This window comes from Python bivittatus, unplaced genomic scaffold, assembly GCF_059951505.1.
Source record: "Python bivittatus isolate LINGU-HERP-01145 unplaced genomic scaffold, Pbiv_v1 ctg000330_np1212, whole genome shotgun sequence".
Classification (NCBI taxonomy): domain Eukaryota; kingdom Metazoa; phylum Chordata; class Lepidosauria; order Squamata; family Pythonidae; genus Python; species Python bivittatus.
In genome coordinates this window covers 37,501,314-37,520,111 of record NW_028277058.1, presented here as the reverse complement: position 1 = coordinate 37,520,111, position 18,798 = coordinate 37,501,314, and the positions used below count along the sequence as shown (strand labels likewise).

General features: G+C 38.7%; 1 protein-coding gene across 2 annotated transcripts in view; it reads right to left on the bottom strand.

The window, feature by feature from the left end:
• BAIAP2L2 (BAR/IMD domain containing adaptor protein 2 like 2) overlaps positions 1–14,802 on the bottom strand; it is a 40,258-nt gene extending 25,456 nt beyond the window's left edge. The window contains exons 1-4 of one of the 2 annotated variants that reach the window (XM_088141042.1): positions 14,568–14,802; positions 10,586–10,661; positions 9,665–9,751; positions 5,604–5,665 (exon numbers count right to left, since the gene is read on the bottom strand). In XM_088141042.1, the coding sequence (XP_087997168.1) occupies positions 5,604–5,665; positions 9,665–9,751; positions 10,586–10,661; positions 14,568–14,606 (264 nt within the window). In that variant the 5' untranslated portion in view covers positions 14,607–14,802. Of the gene's footprint in view, positions 1–5,603; positions 5,666–9,664; positions 9,752–10,585; positions 10,662–13,012; positions 14,351–14,567 lie in introns of those variants that run through there. The other variant, XM_088141041.1, reaches the window with a different exon arrangement.
• Between the last annotated feature and the right edge of the window lie 3,996 nt (positions 14,803–18,798).

The window sequence follows — 18,798 nt, the reverse complement described above, 5'->3', positions numbered from 1 at the left end:
AGGTTAGAGATACTAGCTTGTATGTTGTTGTTGTTGTTCAGTCGTTAAGTCGTGTCCGACTCTTCGTGACCCCATAAACCATATTGCGCCAGGCCTTCCTGTCCTTCACTGCCTCCCTGAGTTTGCTCAGTTTCATGCTCATTGCTTCAGTGATGCTATCTAACCATCTCATCCTCTGCTGTCCTCTTCTCCTTTTGCCTTCAATCTTTCCCAGCATCAGGGTCTTTTCCAAAGAGTCCTCTCTTCGCATTAGGTGACCAAAGTATCTGAGCTTGAGCTTCATTATCAATCCTTCCAATGAGCAATCAGGGTTGATTTCCTTTAAGATTGACTGGTTTGACCTCCTAGCAGTCCCGGGGACTCTTAAGAGTCTTCTCCAGCACCACAGTTCAAAGGCATCAATTCTTCGGCGCTCAGCCTTCTTTATGGTCCAGCTCTCACAGCCATACATTACTACTGGAAAAACCATAGCTTTGACTATGCGGATCTTTGTCGGCAAGGTGACGTCTCTGCTTTTTAATATGCTATCTAGGTTTGCCATAGTTTTCCTCCCAAGGAGCAAGCGTCTTTTAATTTCATGGCTGCAGTCTCCGTCTGAGGTGATCTTGGAGCCCAAATAAATGAAGTCTGTTACTGCTTCCATTTCTACCCCTTCTATTTGCCAGGAATTGATGGGTCCAGATGCCATGATCTTAGTTTTTTTAATGTTGAGTTTCAAGCCAGTTTTTGCACTCTCCTCTTTCACCCTCATCAAGAGGCTCTTTAGTTCTTCTTCACTTTCTGCCATTAGGGTGGTATCATCTGCATATCTGAGGTTATTGATGATTCTCCCTGCAATCTTAATTCCAGCTTGTGATTCTTCCAGCCTGGCATTTCTCATGATATACTCTGCATATAGGTTAAATAAGCAGGGTGACAGTATACAGCTTTGTCATACTCCTTTCCCTATTTTAAACCAATCGGTTGTTCCGTGACCAGTTCTAACTGTTGCTTCTTGGCCCGCATACAGATTTCTCAGGAGACAGGTAAGATGGTCTGGTACCCCCATCTCTTTAAGAATTTGCCAGAGTTTGTTGTGATCCACACAATCAAAGGCCTTTGCATAGTCAATGAAGCAGAAGTAGATGTTTTTCTGGAACTCTCGTGCCTTCTCCATGATCCAGCGAATGTTGGCAATTTGATCTCTAGTTCCTCTGCCTCTTTGAAACCCAGCTTGTACATCCGGTAGTTCTCGGTTCACGTACTGCTGAAGCCTAGCTTGTAGGATTTTGAGCATAACCTTGCTAGCATGTGAAATGAGTGCAATTGTGCGATAGTTTGAGCATTCTTTGGCATTGCCCTTCTTTGGAATTGGAACGTAAACTGACCTTTTCCAATCCCGTGGCCACTGTTGCGTTTTCCAAACTTGCTGGCATATTGAGTGCAGCACTTTAACAGCATCATCTTTTAGTATTTTAAATAACTCAGCTGGAATACTGTCATCTCCACTAGCTTTGTTGTTAGCAATGCTTCCTAAGGCCCACTTGACTTCACTCTCTAGGATGACTGGCTCAAGGTCCGTGACCACACCAGCATGGACATCAGGGACATTAAGATCTTTCTTGTAGAGTTCTTCTGTGTATTCTTGCCACCTCTTCTTAATCTCTTCTGCTTCTGTTAGGTCCCTGCCTTTTTTGTCCTTTATCATGCCCATCTTTGCACTAAATGTTCCTTTGATATCTCCAATTTTCTTGAAGAGATCTCTAGTCTTCCCCATTCTATTGTTTTCCTCAATTTCTTTGCATTGTTCATTTAAGAAGGCCTTCTTATCTCTCCTTGCTATTCTCTGGAAATTTGCATTCAGTTGCTTATATCTTTCCCTTTCACCCTTGCTTTTCACATTCCTCCTTTCCACAGCTATTTGTAAAGCCTCATCAGACAGCCATTTTGCTTTCTTGCATTTCTTTTTCCTTGGGATGGTTTTAGTTGCTGCCTCCTGTACAATGTTACAGACCTCTGTCCATAGTTCTTCAGGCACTGTCTACCAAATCTAATCCTCTAAATCTATTCATCACCTTCACTGTGTACTCACAAGGAATATGATCTAAGTCATACCTGAGTGGTCTAGTGGTTTTCCCTACATTCTTCAATTTAAGCCTAAATATTGCAGTAAGAAACTCATGATCTGAGCCACAGTCAGCTCCTGGTCTTTTTTTTTCCTGTCTGTATAGAGCTTCTCCATCTTTGGCTGCAAAGTATGTAATCAATCTGGTTTCGGTATTGACCATCTGGCGATGTCCACGTGTAGAGTCGTCTCTTGTGTTGCTGGAAAAGAGTGTTTGCTATGACTAGCTTGTTCTCTTGACAGAACTCTATTAGCCTTTGCCCTGCTTCATTTTGTGCTCCAAGGCCAAACTTGCCTGTTATTCCGATTACTCCTTGACTTCCTACTTTAGGATTCCAATCCCCTATGATGAAAAGGACATCTTTTTTTGGTGCTAGTTCTAGAAGGTGTTGTAGGTCTTCATAGAACCGGTCAACTTCAGCTTCTTCGGCATCAGTGGTTGGGGCATAGACTTGGATTACTGTGATGTTGAATGGTTTGCCTTGGATACGCACTGAGATCATTCTGTCATTTTTGAGGTTGTACCCCATTACTGCCTTTCCCACTCTCTTATTGTCTATGAGGGCTACTTCATTTCTTCTAAGGGTTTCTTGGCCACAGTAGTAGATATAATGGTCACCTGAATTAAATTCACCCATTCCCGTCCATTACAATTCGCTGATTCCCAAGATGTTGACGTTCAATCTTGTCATCTCATGTTTGACCACATCCAGCTTGCCTTGGTTCATAGATCTTACATTCCAGGTACCTATACAATATTGTTCTTTACAGCATCGGACCTTCTTTTCGCTTCCAGATACATCCACAGCTGAACGTCCTTTCGGCTTTGGCCCAGCCGCTTCACTCTTTCTGGAGCTACTTGGAAATGCCCTCCGCTCTTCCCCAGTAGCATATTGGACACCTTCTGACCTGAGGGGCTCATCTTCCGGTGTCATATCTTTTAGCCTTTTAACATTGTCCATGGGGTTTTCTTGGCAAGGATACTGGAGTGGGTTGCCATTTCCTTCTCCAGTGGACCACATTTTGTCAGAACTCTCTGTCATGACCTGTCCGTCTTGGGTGCCCCTGCACGGTATAGCTCATGGCTTCACTGAGTTACACAAGCCCCTTCGCCACGACAAGGCAGTGATCCATGAAGGGGACTAGCTTGTATAGAATAATGTAAAACAGAACTTCAGGTAAAACTGGTTGTGCCTTGATTATGCCTTGGCCAAAACATGTCAAAACGTAACTATTAGCAGGAAAAGTGGCATGTAGCATAGGTATGACTAGGACTAGTAACCTAGGTGACACCTCTATCTTATCAAAAAAGCCTAGGTGAAATCCTTGTTTGACCAATGCCATGATGGTTGACAGAGTTCACTATTTTTGATAATGGCCAAGGCATATGGAAGATTGGAACTTGGAATGTAAAAGTAGTAAATGGTAAACAGCATAATGTAATGAATGAAATGGGAGAAAAATAGGGGTGTGTTTGTAAAATTAAGAAAAGGTTGAAGGATGCAATAGATTTGAATGATGGTTGTCTGATCTTGTGGAGTTGAGCTGGTGAATATCTCCAGTAAAGTGAAGGGTTAGGTTTAATTACAAATGAAACAGCTGCATGGCAGAAACTATGACTTGGTATCATCTAGACCAGGGTTTCTCAATCTCAGCAACTTTCAGATGTGTGGACTTCAACTCCTCAAATTCCCCAGCCAGCTGACTGGGGAATTCTGGAAGTTGAAGTCCACGCATCTGAAAGTTGCTGAGATTGAGAAACACTGATGTAGACTATTGTGGGTGCATATGAAATAGTAACATATAGGCTGATGATTCTTAAATGTTACAATTATGATAATGTGAATTATGATAATGGAATAATGAGGGATCGATTTTGGTGAAAACTGCAAAATTTTGAATGAATGCCAACCAGGGGGAAAATATTAAGTTAGATTAATTAGCTTGGGAACAAGTTGAGAGAGTCCATTTGAAGACACAGAAATGAATGAGAATGCAATTGTTCAGTGAATAGATCTGTTTTGAATATGTGGCTTAAACATAAATCTATTCATGCATACATATAACAAAGCAATAAATCCAAGAGCATGACTGATTTGATTGTTTATGATGATACATGGGAGGAATTAGTGAAGGATGCAAGGTGAGAGGGTCTGAATGTGGGATGGGCCATTATTTAGTAAAGCCAAGAGCAGATGTTGGGCAAAAATGGACATAGAAGAAAAGTGAAAGAAATGAAAGGGAAAGTAGAATGTTTGCAAAAAGAGAAAGTACAAGTCGTGTATGAAATAGTAGCAGAAAATAAATTAATTTCCCAACAGATTGAATGAAAAGTGGAGGTAAGGAAATATGATGTGGAAGCTGCTTATAATAGAGTGAAAAGAATTATGTTACAGAAGGCCACAGAAGAATCTGGAGCTATGCTAATAGGAAGTATAGAAGGATGTTTGGTGAAATGATGAAGTGAGGTTGTGTAAAATAAAAAAAAATGCATATAAGACAATGATTGCTGCAGAATGAGAAAGAGATAAAAATAGTTGCAAAGAATGTAGGGAAGATAGCAAGGGACAGTTACAGTTAAAACAGGCACAGAATACACAGAGTGATTTTGATGGAAATAATTTTAAAATGTTATAGAAATGGGTGAAAGGGACTAAAAAAGGAGCCTCAAGCAAAGGGAATAGAATTAAGAATACAGTGATGAAATGATTTGGGATGAAACTGAAGTGAGGGAACACTCACTAGTACAACACTGAGTGATGAGTAAGACAAGGATGTGTGCATTCTCCTTGGTTACTGAATGTATTTATGGACAAATGAATAAAGAATATTCGTAGGGATGTTAGAGGTATATTGGATGGAAATGTGAATATGAGTGTAGTTTTGTATTCAGGCAATGCTGTGTGTGGTTGGCTGAGAATCTCTACATACGCCATGTTGTGACCTCTCTCAAAGCTCTGTGCAAATTAAAAAGCATAAATGTATTTAGTTAGGAATGTAAAGCATTTATTTTCCACTCCTCATCATGAAAGGCTGCTAGACTGGTTTATAAAATCATAAAAAGAAGATAAGGCTCAACCTTTCACACCCAATATTATTTCCTCTTTTTTAAAAAAATAAACTTTATTAATAAATTGTTGACCTTTGGCCATTAGTCATGCTAGATGGGGATTATGTGAGCTGAAATGCAACATATCTGGAGGGAACCAGGTTGAGAGAAGTTACTGTATGTATACAGGATGGAGATACATAATCAAGCTGTGATTCAGATACCTTACGTAACTTTGCACATATGCCTCTGCATGCTTCCCCGCCCCCCCCCCATGCCTTCCTATAAGTAAAATTTGATTAGCAAGCAACCAAGAGAAAATAAATCCTTCTTTTTCTGTTATTGTTTAGGACATCAGAAAAATATGTTAAAAACAATAACTGTCAGAACTTTTTGTCACAGTTCTCTCCTGCATCTTCCTGTTCTTAGAGATATATCCAAGATACTTACAACTACTTCCAAGTTGCGGTTAAGATGCATTTGGGTGTCAGACATCTGTATCAAAATTTCACCTTCAAGGAGGAAAAGAAAAAACATATTTAATTATTTTTCTTCTGGCACTGGCTGGGAATTCTAGGAGATGTAGTCCCTCCAAATACATTCAGGGGGTGCCAAGCTGTAGAAAGCTGGTGCACAGAAAGCTGGCATGCAGCCAACCTGAAGGCTACTTGCTAGAGATGCATAGGAGGTAGCACCTACTAAGGGGGGCATGAAGATTTAGCATGGGATTAAAACATTGATTATTTTAAAGTATGGTAAGACTCTTTGCTGATTTTGGAAGAAAGATGCTGATTATAAACAAGTCTTTTCTCACACTTACGTTAGATATGAATGGATACTCATCATGATGCTATAAGCTATCTTCCAATCAAAAGGTGGGATGCACTGGGGCCCTTCTACATGGCATTGTTTCCATTTTCCAGTTCCTCCAAAGCCTTTTGAAGTTGGATGTGCAATACCCTGCCAACCTCAGGTCACTGAGAACAAGCTGGGACCATCATTCCCTCCTCATAGGATTTAGGTTCTTGCCCCTGATCTTCCTTTTTGCCCATCTTTGAACTTGTTTCAGGTTCTCTGAATCCTTTCTAAATTTGGGTGGTGTTAGAATGGACACAGTACTCAAAGTGATTTGGAAACGATGCTTCTTTTGATGCTGCTTAAAATTACACTTCCCTATTTTGCAATGTACATTCAGCTTGTAGCATTTAGATTTTCATATATAATTAAAGATTTTTAAAAAGAAAGATAAAAACTAATACAAACTAATATAATGTAAGAAAAAGAAAAGAAAAAGAAAAAATAAAAGAGAAAGCTATAAATGCAAGAAAGGGGGGGAAAAGTAAAAGAAAAATAGAAAAGAAATAAAGAAAATATAAAGAAGTTGCTTCCAATATTCTTTACAGCAGTTATAAATTTATCTTTTACTGTATGGTTACAACATAATTCTCTTCTTTCTATAATCTGTCCTGTCTAATCATCAAAACCATAAATCATAAGTTCATTTTTTTCTGTTTTACGCAAAAAGTCCATAAGGGAGGAAAGATTTTCCTATAATTCTACTAATATACATTAATACACTATCCCAAAAAGATACTAAATGTTTAAATGTTAAAGATGTTAATATAATGTTGAAATATATACCAAAAGCTTTGAAATTTTACTGTTGATCAAGAATTGTGGTTGTATCGAGCATGGGGGTTGGCAAAAAGAAGGAATTGGAAAAGTGATATTATTGACTTCCGGGGCAGAAATGACAAACTGAAGATGGCTGCACCAAAAGCAGAACTGACAACCACGTCGGAATGAAGAGTCAGCGAGTAGACCAACTCTTCGTAATCCCTCTCCCGACAAGGAGAGAACTTGAGATCGCCCACAAATGAAGCATTTGCTTCTTGTGAGGAGACCGCAAGATAGTGGTCTCCTGCAGGTTTAGAGCTCTGGGAAACAAGGGAACAACCATCTTTTTGCTCAAACTGCAGTCAGTGCCTTTGAAAGGACACTGGGTTTGCATACTTCCTTTTCTAATCACTTTCAGAAATTGCTTTTTAACTGCTTTTCTGCTATTAGGAACCCTTGGATCAACCAGTTTTGCAGCACTGGGTGTAAGATTGTAAATCCCAGAATTCTCAAGTGGAAATTGGCGGCCACAGTTCCAGCACATTTGGAAGGCATCAAATGGAGACGCTTGAACTATTGAACGTGAAATAACAATGCTTGAAAATTCTACATGATTTCTAATGGACACTGATCTGATCTACATTACCTGGAGTACAGACTGGAGGTAAATTATTACTTAGATTTCATACTTCTCCAAATGTCATAATGCAGTTCTCAACCCAAAACACATATCCAAATGCATTTTTAAAACCCAGATTTTAAGAAAAATATTTAAAAATGAATGAAAACTAAGAAATAAAATATAATATGTATGTAATTTGTCAGACAATTAAGTTGACTTTTTTTTTAAAAAAAGGAACTTTAAAAACTTGCACATAAAAGCAGAAATGAGTCAGACTAGCGTTATAAATGAACATGCATGAACCACAGAGGAGGAAATAAACTGATCGATATATTGAATCAGGATACACAAGTTCACATTCTAGCTCATCTACACAGTTCTTGCATAGATTGAATCATATCAGTTTAAAACATGAGTATGTTGTCAGAGAGGATGGAACAATGGCTAGATATAAACTCACAAAAGAACTTTGCACTCTAAAAAACCCCAACGGAATGATTAACAAACGTAGTATATTTAGCCTCCTATATTATACAATAATATAAATTGCTATTATCACTAGGTGACAATCATGTATCATCTCATGCAAAGTGTTATCTAATACTGGAACAAAAGTCCAGCTATTACGGTTTCATTGATTATGGGCAACGAGCGGATAAATATACATAGTAGCTCTTGCGTCCCATGAGAGGAAGACCTTATTTTGCCACCATTGTGTAACTGGAGGGGGAAATCAGAGTCCTTTTGCAATATCACAGAATTTGCCTTTTCTCAAAGACTAAATATACCTAACAGGTCATTCAGTCTCTCTTCATGGGATGGCCTTGCCCTTCCCTGAACCTGTTCCAGTTTCTCTGAATTGTTCTTAAAGTGTGGTGACCAAAAGTGGGAAATAATATTTCTGTTGAGATAGTCAAAAATGGCATTTGTCTTCTTTGCAACTACATCTCTCTTACATTTAATTCCTTACCTTCATCTCATTTCTTCAATCTATCAGTCATGCTGAATTTTATTTTTCTCTTCTAAGTATCAGCTATCCCATCCAATCTTGTGGCATTTACAAAGCATTCCCTCCACCTCCTCATCCAAATCATTTATTAAAATATTGAAAGCAAGGATCCAGGATAGATTCTTGGGGCACATCACTTGATACCTCTCTTTAATAAGGAGCCACCGGTGAGCACTCTTTGAGCCAGATACATATCCACTTTACTGTCATGCCATCCAGCTCACACTTAACAAGCTTGGTAATCAGTATATCACAGGGTACTCTATTCAATGCTTTGGTGAAGTCAAGATATATTCTGCATTCCCACAATCTTTTAAGAAAATTTCCTGATCAAAACATGAGATTAAATTAGTATAGCAAGGTTTTTTTTCTCAACAAATCCATACTGACCTCTAGTTACTGTATTTTTTTCAAAATGCCTACACCTCGATCTATATAGTAACCAGCAGGACTAAAAATATTGTGCACTACTGCATATACCTGAAAGGAAAACAACCCTTAACTTAAGATGGCTTTTCTTAAAAAAGGAAAATTAAATAAAAAAAAAATGATCAGCCTCCATTGTCATATTCTCAGTGAATCTAACACAACCTTCCAGTTTTAAAGATAAATTGGGGGGGGGGAGGGGACCCACAAGTCCTCTTTTTAGTAAATACAGTAATAGGAAAATTAGATTAATATTTGGTGCCTTGTAGTCTTTTCCCAACCTGTCAATCTATCTTTAGACTGATTCCAAGTGTGCTGGATTATAACTTCCATAATTCTGAAAGGTATGTTCAAGCTGCCTGGAAACAATGGGAGCTGCGATCTAGCACAGTACAAAGTTGAAGAAAGCTGGCAAGCAGCAATTGTAATTTTTTTATAATAACTTTATTAAATCTCAAGCAAGAAAGATAAAAACTAACAAAAACTAATATTTAAGATGAGAAAAAGACGTAAAAGGAAAGAGAGAACAAAGCCAAAAGTGCAGAAAAGAAAGGAGGACATATAAAGAAATGACTTCCAATTTTCTTTTACAACAGTTATAGGTATAAATTTAAATTAACCTCTTACTCTGCGATTACAACATAATGTTCATTTTTTCTAATCATCAAACCCATATATCATAATTTCATTTTTTTCCTATTTCACGCAAAAAGTACAAAAGGGGCATGCAGCACTTTTACAGGCGCAAAAACACTTCTCTTGACAACTGTTGTGCCATCATTGGGGGGGGGGCATATAAAATTGCCAAATAGAAGAGAGATTGGATAGAAGTCTTACCCAGAACTTGTGAAGTAGAACTCTGAAGAGCTTGTTCTCCAATCTTTTGAATTGCTGTAAAATATACATCTGCGGCCTCAGATAATGCTACAGAATTTTTTTTAAAGGAAGAAAATTAGAATGCATTTTTGGCTGGGAATTCCCTTTCTCTTTTTAAAATTCATTTTACTCAGAATTATTCTTCAATTATTATTAAAGCATTTTTCAGTAATTCTCTCCTTGGGTTTTCCCTTGCCAAAGATTTAGGTCAACTCCCAGACTGCCTCTCTGCAAACCTTTTGACATTTGTTGGGCAAAGAAAAGAGTCAGGAAACTCCATTAGTTTCATGTTGTCCACAAGTAGAGCATGCAAAGGTGTGCAATTCTTATACACGTTATGCTCTGTACTAATTATGGTGCATCTGATTATACAGATGCATTTGCCTGCTCAGATATTCTTTTCTATCCATGCATGGTGAGAAAGATCACCTCCTGTCTCGTGCATATATGAAATTCTACAGAACTGAGGACATACTGATACAGTTATGTTATGTTATGTTATGTTATGTTATGTTATGTTATGTTATGTTATGTTGTTGTTATGTTATGTTGTTGTTATGTTATGTTATGTTATGTTATGTTATGTTATGTTATGTTATGTTATGTTATGGCTGCCCAACTCCATATGATTATGGGTGGCTTATATTTTAAAAGCAAGAAACAATAAAAAATAATGAAACAGATCATGCAAGTGCAGAAGAGAGAACAATATATACCATCAAAAAAGAACTTTTGGGTTATCAAACCACCCTACTCCAGGTCCAGGAGGACAGCCAGGTGTTCAAGGACTTCTGTAATATCAGCAGGGTGGATGTACTACAGGGTCAGAAAGGTGGCTTCAGACTGTAAGCAAGCAGGAAGACAGCTAGCATTGTCACTTACCATGAAAAGCCCGCAGATACTTGTTACCCAGATATATCAACTTCTCCAAAGCTGGATTAAACTGTTCCAGAATGTTCTGTTATCCATCCAGGTGAAGGAAGAATAAAAACAAACATACATACAACATCTGGGTCTCTTTAAAGAAAACACTGTTGGTAGCTCAGGCATTATTTTCTATATTCTAGACAACTAATCAAGTGGGCCATCCATAAGGTTTAAAAGTATGTTGTGCTGCAAATACCTCGACCGCAGTTACTGGCCCAGATTTGGAAGAAAATTGGTGCCAGCCAATATAAGGTGGTGTTATGATGGTACCCAGTGTAAGCAAAATGAGGGTAGATATAACACTATATCTCCCCCTTAGAGTTAATCAAGGTCATTAATTATGCTTAGCTAGCTATCTTCCATGGCTCGTAGAATATTGATCTTCTCCTTTTTTCCCTTGGGGATTGTTCATTAAGTTAATATGATCCCATTTCATACCATCTTTCTCCAACTTTGATAATCTTCCCTTAACCCAGGAGCTCTTTGATGTCTTTGGTCCATCCTGGATCAGGCTATTCTTCAGCAGCCAGAACTGCCTAAATACAGCTTAGTTTGCCAACCATCATCTTCTACTATGTTTTTCCAGCTCCAACAATTTGTCTTACTGCGAATTCCTTAGCCAAATTCCTTTCTCACCCCCACACGTGAGAGCTCTACATATGTGCAAAAAAAAAAACTTGGAGCAGATAACACAAAGCTGTCCCAGATAAGTTTATCACCTTCCAAGTATAATTTGTGTCTAGGTGATCATGTGAGAGGATGGCAGATAGTGTTCAGCTGCTCCATTCAGTCACATGTAAGAAACATTCTTATATCACAGCAGGCCATATGTCATCTGGTCCAGTAAACCTTTGTGAGACTTACAATGTTCAGGTGTGTTAGGATCATTCCCATGCTGCCTGGAGATTCTAAAAATTGCTATCCCTACACTTCTGGAAAGGGTCATGTTGAAGAAGTAATCCTGGGGTATTCTGCATGTAAAGTATCTGCTCCAACCAACCACAGGCCCTTATATACTCAACATGTACTGAGTGTAGATTTTGGTGATTTTTCAAGTCCACGCAAAAGTATGGAGTGCTGCAATATTCTTTTTGTGTATGTGAACTTTGAGCAAGATTCAAAGCTGGCATATAGTACAGGTAGTCCTTGTTTAGCAACCACAATTGGGACTTGCAACTTGGTCATTAAGTGAAGCGATCACTAAGTGAAACATCACAATTTCACGATATTACTTCAGTTTTCCTTTGCTTTACAGACTTGCGAAGGTCATAAATGCGAGGACTGGTCACAAAGTTACTTTTTCATCACCATCGTAACTATGAACAGTCACTAAACGAGGCAGTTGCTAAACAAGGACTACCTGTAAAAGCTAAAGATTTCTTAAAAGCACTAATAAACAGCTGGACAAAATTCCAAAATGAGCCTCCTTATCAAGAATACAATGGGAGGCAGGGCTGGCTCTAGATATTTTGGCGCCCTAAGCAAAGTCATATTATGGTGCCTTCTACGGTTTGGCTTATCTTTCAATTTTGTTAGGAATTTCAAAAAGGCACCCTCTTATTTCTTTTTTTCTTTGAGTTTTTGAGCTTTACACTTACGATTTTCAGCCCTGACCATTTTTTTTCTTTTTTCGAACATTTTCACATTAACCCTATTTACACAGTAAGTAATTTTAATTATATCAGCACACAACAATTCTGTGAAATTATGTTTAACCCTTGAGCAGGCATGCTAGCTCAAAGTGTGTCATTAATGCTTTTCACTTTTTTATTGTGGTTTTAAAAGTCTTTTCAATTTTGGCACCCTCTAAAATTTGGCGCCCCTTAGTCGGTGCCTACTTGGCTTTAGCCTAGAGCCACATGATGGGAGGTAATTATGGTACCAAAAACTCAGTGGTGATGGTTGTTAAAATTTAATGATGGTTTTCCTAATACTAATCATTTTTAATCATTTTAATTATTTAAAAATAATTATTTAATTAATTTTCCCTAATTTTTTTAAATGGAAAAAAATTGAATTTGCTGATAGGAAAAGACATCAGGAACAATGAAGCAGTGAGCTATTCTAGCTCAGTGACAGAAACAACTGGATCTAATTAAACATAATCTGAGGGATTATCATGTCTACCTAAACAACCTAGAAAATACAAATTCATACTTTCTGACATAAATTTGGGCCCTTTCATTCTTAATCAAAACTACACCTTCTGTTTCCCTGTATGTATTCATCGGTTCCATTCCACAACCTCAGACCACCTTCATTTAAATTAATCACATCCTTGTCCTTTCCCTTAGTTTCAAATTTACAACATATTTTCATTTCATTTCATTTCATTTCATTTCATTTCATTTCATTGTGCACTTCAACATTTATTCTTCTTACATTCCAAGTTGCAATCTTCCATATGCTGTGGTCATTACCAGAAGAGCCCATAGCTATTGATCTCTGCTGCCCAGTATGGCTTTCATCAATTGAAGCTTGTACATAATACTTTTGTACACTTTCTCTAGAAGATGTAGCTTAGGTTATCAGCCTCAGTTATACCTCTCCATATGCAGCATTCTCTGCTAACAATAAGGAAAGTACTAGTATGTTTGGGCAGAGTTAACCATGAGCCAACATGTTGCACAAACACTGCCTCACTAGGTTTACTTAGATGTAAATCCCGTTGCAAATCAATGAGTGTGCTCTTGGGTAAGTGTGCAAAAGATTTCAACCTTTGTGTGTGCTGTGCAGCCAAGTATAGTTTCAATTTCATCTAGCAGTTTTCCCTGCATATTGGATTACCTTCTCATTTCTTCTAAACTGAATATCTTGGCTTCTAATGTTTTTCAGCTTAGCTAGGCCAAATGTCACTGGGCATGAGATTAAACCAGATGTCCTCCAAAGTTTTATTACAGTTCCAGTTGGAAACAACCTGCTAATTTCTAAGTATTGCCCATTTCAAAACATCTCCTTGACTTTTGCAACCATTTCCCTCACTTCCCAATCTTCTTCAGGCTTGAAGATCAAAAACAGCCTTCCTCAACAGGCATCTCCATCCAGATGGGCTGGGCTATAATTCACAGAACTATCAGGCAGCATAAGCCAACCCATCTTGATGAGCCAAGTTAGAAAGGGTTGTTCTTGAGCTACTGAGGACTTCAACCAATTCCTCTAGAATAGTCTTTCCCAACCCAAAGCCCTTCAGATACATTGACCTATGTTTCTCACCATCCACAGATAGTATGCAGGTCACTTGATTCAGGATCCCCCCATTAATTTGAGGTCTGTGTTAAAGTGAAAGCAGGAGACCAAATTCTGCCTCTGCCACCTAAAAAAACTAGAAAGATGGCTCATTCTTTTTCTAGATGCGCACACTGGGCAATGCCATGGTTTGTTAGCTTTCTTGAATAAACCACAATTAGTGGAGTTCACATAATATTCTAAGCCAAAACAAACAAAATACAGACTGTCTCAGCATGATGTATGAACCTGGCCTTTAAGGAATCAATGCTGCAATGTATGTCTCTACCCCTATGAATGGCTGCATGATCCAAGAATGTAGGACAAACTATCTGGGCACAAACACAATTGCTGCATATAATGTGAATAAACTATTTCAATACTATTAAATTTGTCTTAAAACAGATTGGGATTCAAAGAATTAAGATCTTCAGTTATTCTAAATATATTACAACTTAAAACAGAGATTATTAACTGTCAATTCAAGTTTTTAAAACTATAGCACTCAAAAGCTATATTGTCAAGCAATCTAGATCACAGATTTTAATAATCAAACATTTTTTCTCCATTTATCTTTTAACAACTCCTTTCTACTTCCTTTTTACCTCCTGCAGAATCCATTATTAAGGAAAATCTTCTTAAACCACATGTCTCCCTTGGCCAATCAAGAGAGGCTGTTACAATCCAGGGTACAAAGAAAACCAAGCCTCACCTTATAGATAGTGATTGTCGATCTGTAGGATTGCTCCATACCGCTAATATTTTAAGAGGACCCAAGAATCACTTCTCCAGAAATTGAGATATTTGAGAAGATATGCAGTCCTAAGGAACACCTACGGATCCAGCTCTATGATTGTAGCTGGAAGATACTTTTCTAGAAGTACAGGATACAACACAGATGCTGGCTCACTTTGAAAAAGAACACACTGCCAGGGAGTTTAATAATTAATTCTCACGTTGTGCTATTGGAACTTGATCTTTAGGTGTAACCAGATACCAGATAGGGCGGAATCCTGTGACAGCCATGAGGATCATATGATCTTCACGCTTAATTATGTATTGCCAATTTCCATATATGGTTTCTTGCACAGCACAGTACCATCAAACTATCTTCTTGACTGAAATAATTATAATGGGGTTGAGCACCTTCTACAACATATCTCTGGTTTGGTTCAAAGGGCTCTTTTCCACTTCTACCTAACCAGGCAATAAACATGTGGACTGTACATTTTTCCTGCTGTGTCCTTATGACATTTTCTTTATCTCATCTTCAGCCCATGAGTGAGAGAAGCTTATGTTGCCCTTAGCTGTTCCCATGTTAATGTTTTCCCTTTTATTCTGATATCATCCAAGGGTAGCCTGAAGGTGCATTACATTTTTTAGGCTTTGTCATCTATTACCTTGGAGGGAAGTCAAGCAACTGCAGTGACTTGAAATAGAAGAAACAGATGCAGGGTGGTGATCAACAGTGGGGACATGGCGTTTCATGCTGGCTAGTTTTCTGCTGACTTAGGGATGGGTGAAGGCCACTCCAACTCAGCAATGGGGAAAGTCCCAAAGAATGCACTGCCCACATGACAGAGAGGATAAATCCCAATATAGAATTAAACACATTTGCCATGTGCCAGGAAATTTAAGCGCGCTGAGGTCTGCTTCAGACTGTGGCTTTTCTGCACACTAGCTCTTGATCAACCCAGTCTAATTTGCTGCCTCATGGAAATGTGCATGAACAAATTTCATGTATATATATATATTAATCCAATGTTCATCAGATGTTGAAAACAATTCTGAAAATGTGGAATCTCAAAATCATAGAAATTTCCATGTCAAAATCTGCCTCCAATTTCAAAAGGCTAACTCTAGGTTTCCCTACAGCAGATTCTAAATTATATTCTGCCTCCATCAGTAACCTCCAGCAGTGGACACTTTAGCAATATTTTGTACATTATGTTACAAGCAACAGATAGATTTAAAAACAGAGAGGAGAGATGAACATGTTCACTGGAAGTCATGCATTTCCATTTGAAACCCAGCCAAGAATAGAGAAAGATACAGAGATCTTACAAGATTTAGCAATTCCACAAAATTTCAGCTATTTTTATCTTGTGAGTCAGCAATTTAATTTATGGTAATATACATGCCTTGCTGCCATGGATGCAGTATTGTCAACCTCAATTCTAACTCATTTTCTCCCAAATATATATATCATACATACATACACACACACACACACACACACACACACACACGCTATTTACCCTAATGAATAATTCTATCAAATCTCCTTAGAAAAAAGGGTTCATAAACACAGACAAAAATTCTGTATATTATCCACTTTCTTTGTCAACTAAGATTGCTATCTCCCATTCCTGGTGATTTTTTCCTCAACAAATGTGTTAATGTGATATATTTGTATAAGCATTAGCATATATGTATGCCTGTACACGCACTGGCCAGAAGACATTTATTTATTTAAATGTATATCAATGCTCATCTCATCGTCATGACTCTGGGCAGCTAACAACAATTTAAAAATGCAACCTAACAGCAGCTTAACAAAAATATATATAATTAGCAACTGTGATAAACTGTAAACATCAACATCCAAAATAAGGGTAGTCCTTGACTTACAACCACAATGGCGACCAGGAAATTCATCATTCAGCAAGGCATCATGTGACTGCACCCAATTTTACATTTTTGTGGTCATTAAGCAAATCACATGGTCATTAAGTGAATCACACGGTTCCCCATTGATTTTGCTTGTCAGAAAACAGCTGGGAAGGACACAAATGGCGATCACATGACCCCAGGGTGCTGCAACCATCATAAATACATGCTGATTGCCAAGCTTTCCAATTTTGATCATGTGACTGCAGGGACACTGCGATGGTCATAAGTGCAAGGACCAGTCACAAGTCACTTTTTCCAGTGCCATCATAACTTTGGATGGTCACTAAACAAATGGTCATAAGTTGAGGACTACCTGTAACCATCTCATGGGCTCTGCCATATATTCTGACCCCCATGACTGCTGACATAGCCACATCTTCAAGGGCTTATGAAGGGCCAAAGGGTTGGTGCTGATTTGATATCAAGAGGGATGATGTTCCAAAAAGAGTGGATACCACGACAGAAAAGGCTCTCTTCCTGGGTTTTGCCAGATGGCACTAATAGACAGGACCCGTAACATATCGCTCCTGTCAGATTGGATGGGATGGGTAGACACTCAAATAATCTGGCACCATGCCATGAAGACCATTATAGGTAACTATCAGCAATTTGAATTGAACCTGGAAGCGTGTTGGCAACTAATGCAGCTCACAGAGCAGAGGTGCAACATATGCTGATCAAGGAACATATGTAACTGTCTGCGCTGCTGCATTTTGAACCAACTGTGGTTTCTGGATGTTCTTTAAGGACAATCCTATGTAAAGTGCATTGTAGTCATTCATTCAGGAGTGACTAAGGCATGAGTGACTGTGAGCAGAGCTTCCCAATTCAGGAACAGGTGCAACTGGCTCACAACACAAAGCTGTGCAAAAGCCCTTCTGGACATGGATGCCACCAGTTCCTCTAACAGGAGCCATGAGGAGCCATGAGTCATGGAGGACCCCCAAATTGCACCCTGGTTCTGTTTGGGGTAGTGCAGCCCTATCCAAAACTAAAGACAGAAAGTCCCTGGAACATAGAGACCCTAGAACACAGAGCCACCCAATCTTCTGAGGGTTGAACTGAAACCTGTTCTTCCCCATCAAAACGCCCACACTCTCCATACACTGACCCAACCTCCACAGCATCGCTTTAGTGGCCACAGGTGGAGATATAAAGCTGGATATCATCAGCATACTGATGATACCTCACTCCATGGCTTCATGTAGTTAAACAGGAGTGAAAAGAATGCCAAGCTCTGTGGAATCCCGCAAAGCAGGGGCCATGGTCTAGACCTTTTCCCCATCAATACTGACTGGAACAAGCCCCAAAGGAAGAGAACCAGCATGACTTCTGTCCACTCCCAATTTCCAAAGAGACAATCCAGCAGGATGCCATGATTGATGGTATCAAAAACTGCTGAAATCAAGAGGAGCAAAGATGGGTGCACCAGCCCCATCCCACTCCTGCCAGAAGTGCAGTCAATGCCATTTTGTCCTGTACCCAGGTCTGAATCCCAATTGAAAGAGGTCCAGATAATCCAGTTCCTTAAAGGTTCTCTGGAGCTGCTGTGTGAACACCATCTCTCCAACCCTCCCTAAAAAACACACACAAACAAAAGGCCCACCATTATTAATTATTGACTACTGATTGCTAGCACCCTTTCATAAAATTGTTCCCCATCTGCATATACATACAGAAACTGAAGGAAAAACCTTACTAGGGGGAAGGTCTAATGATTAGGCACAATTGGATTAGCGTTAGACTTTAGTAGGTAAAAGGGATTTAAGGACAACAGGTTAATTAATGCAGCTGGGTTGAGATTTTCACAGGAAGCACATGCCACATTGGACACAAAAGGGAACTATTCTATCCATTGACTTAGGATTTTTATTTTTTAGATAAACACCATGCCCAAGTCACATGGAATGCAGCGTCACATGTCAATTAGTTCCCTCTTTAGTTCCCGTGTCATCAACACATGATCAGTATTACTCCCAAATAAAGAGCAACAACATATTTCTTTCTATCCCATAGTGATCCAAAAAAGGCCCTGGTGTAATATTGGCATAATATTGGCATAGCTTACAGTGGCATGCAATTTTGGTTATAGAAGTTAAGTGCTTTTAAAATGGAAGGGGGTCAGCACCTCTAATCTCTCTTGACCATGAGTCAATTCTGGTTGCAGCTGGTGAGATTTAGAAATATTCAGCTGTACTGTTTGTAAGAAATACCAAGAATGTTGGTAGAATCTTGTACTAAACGTTCCTTTCCAAAAGGCATCTTGATTA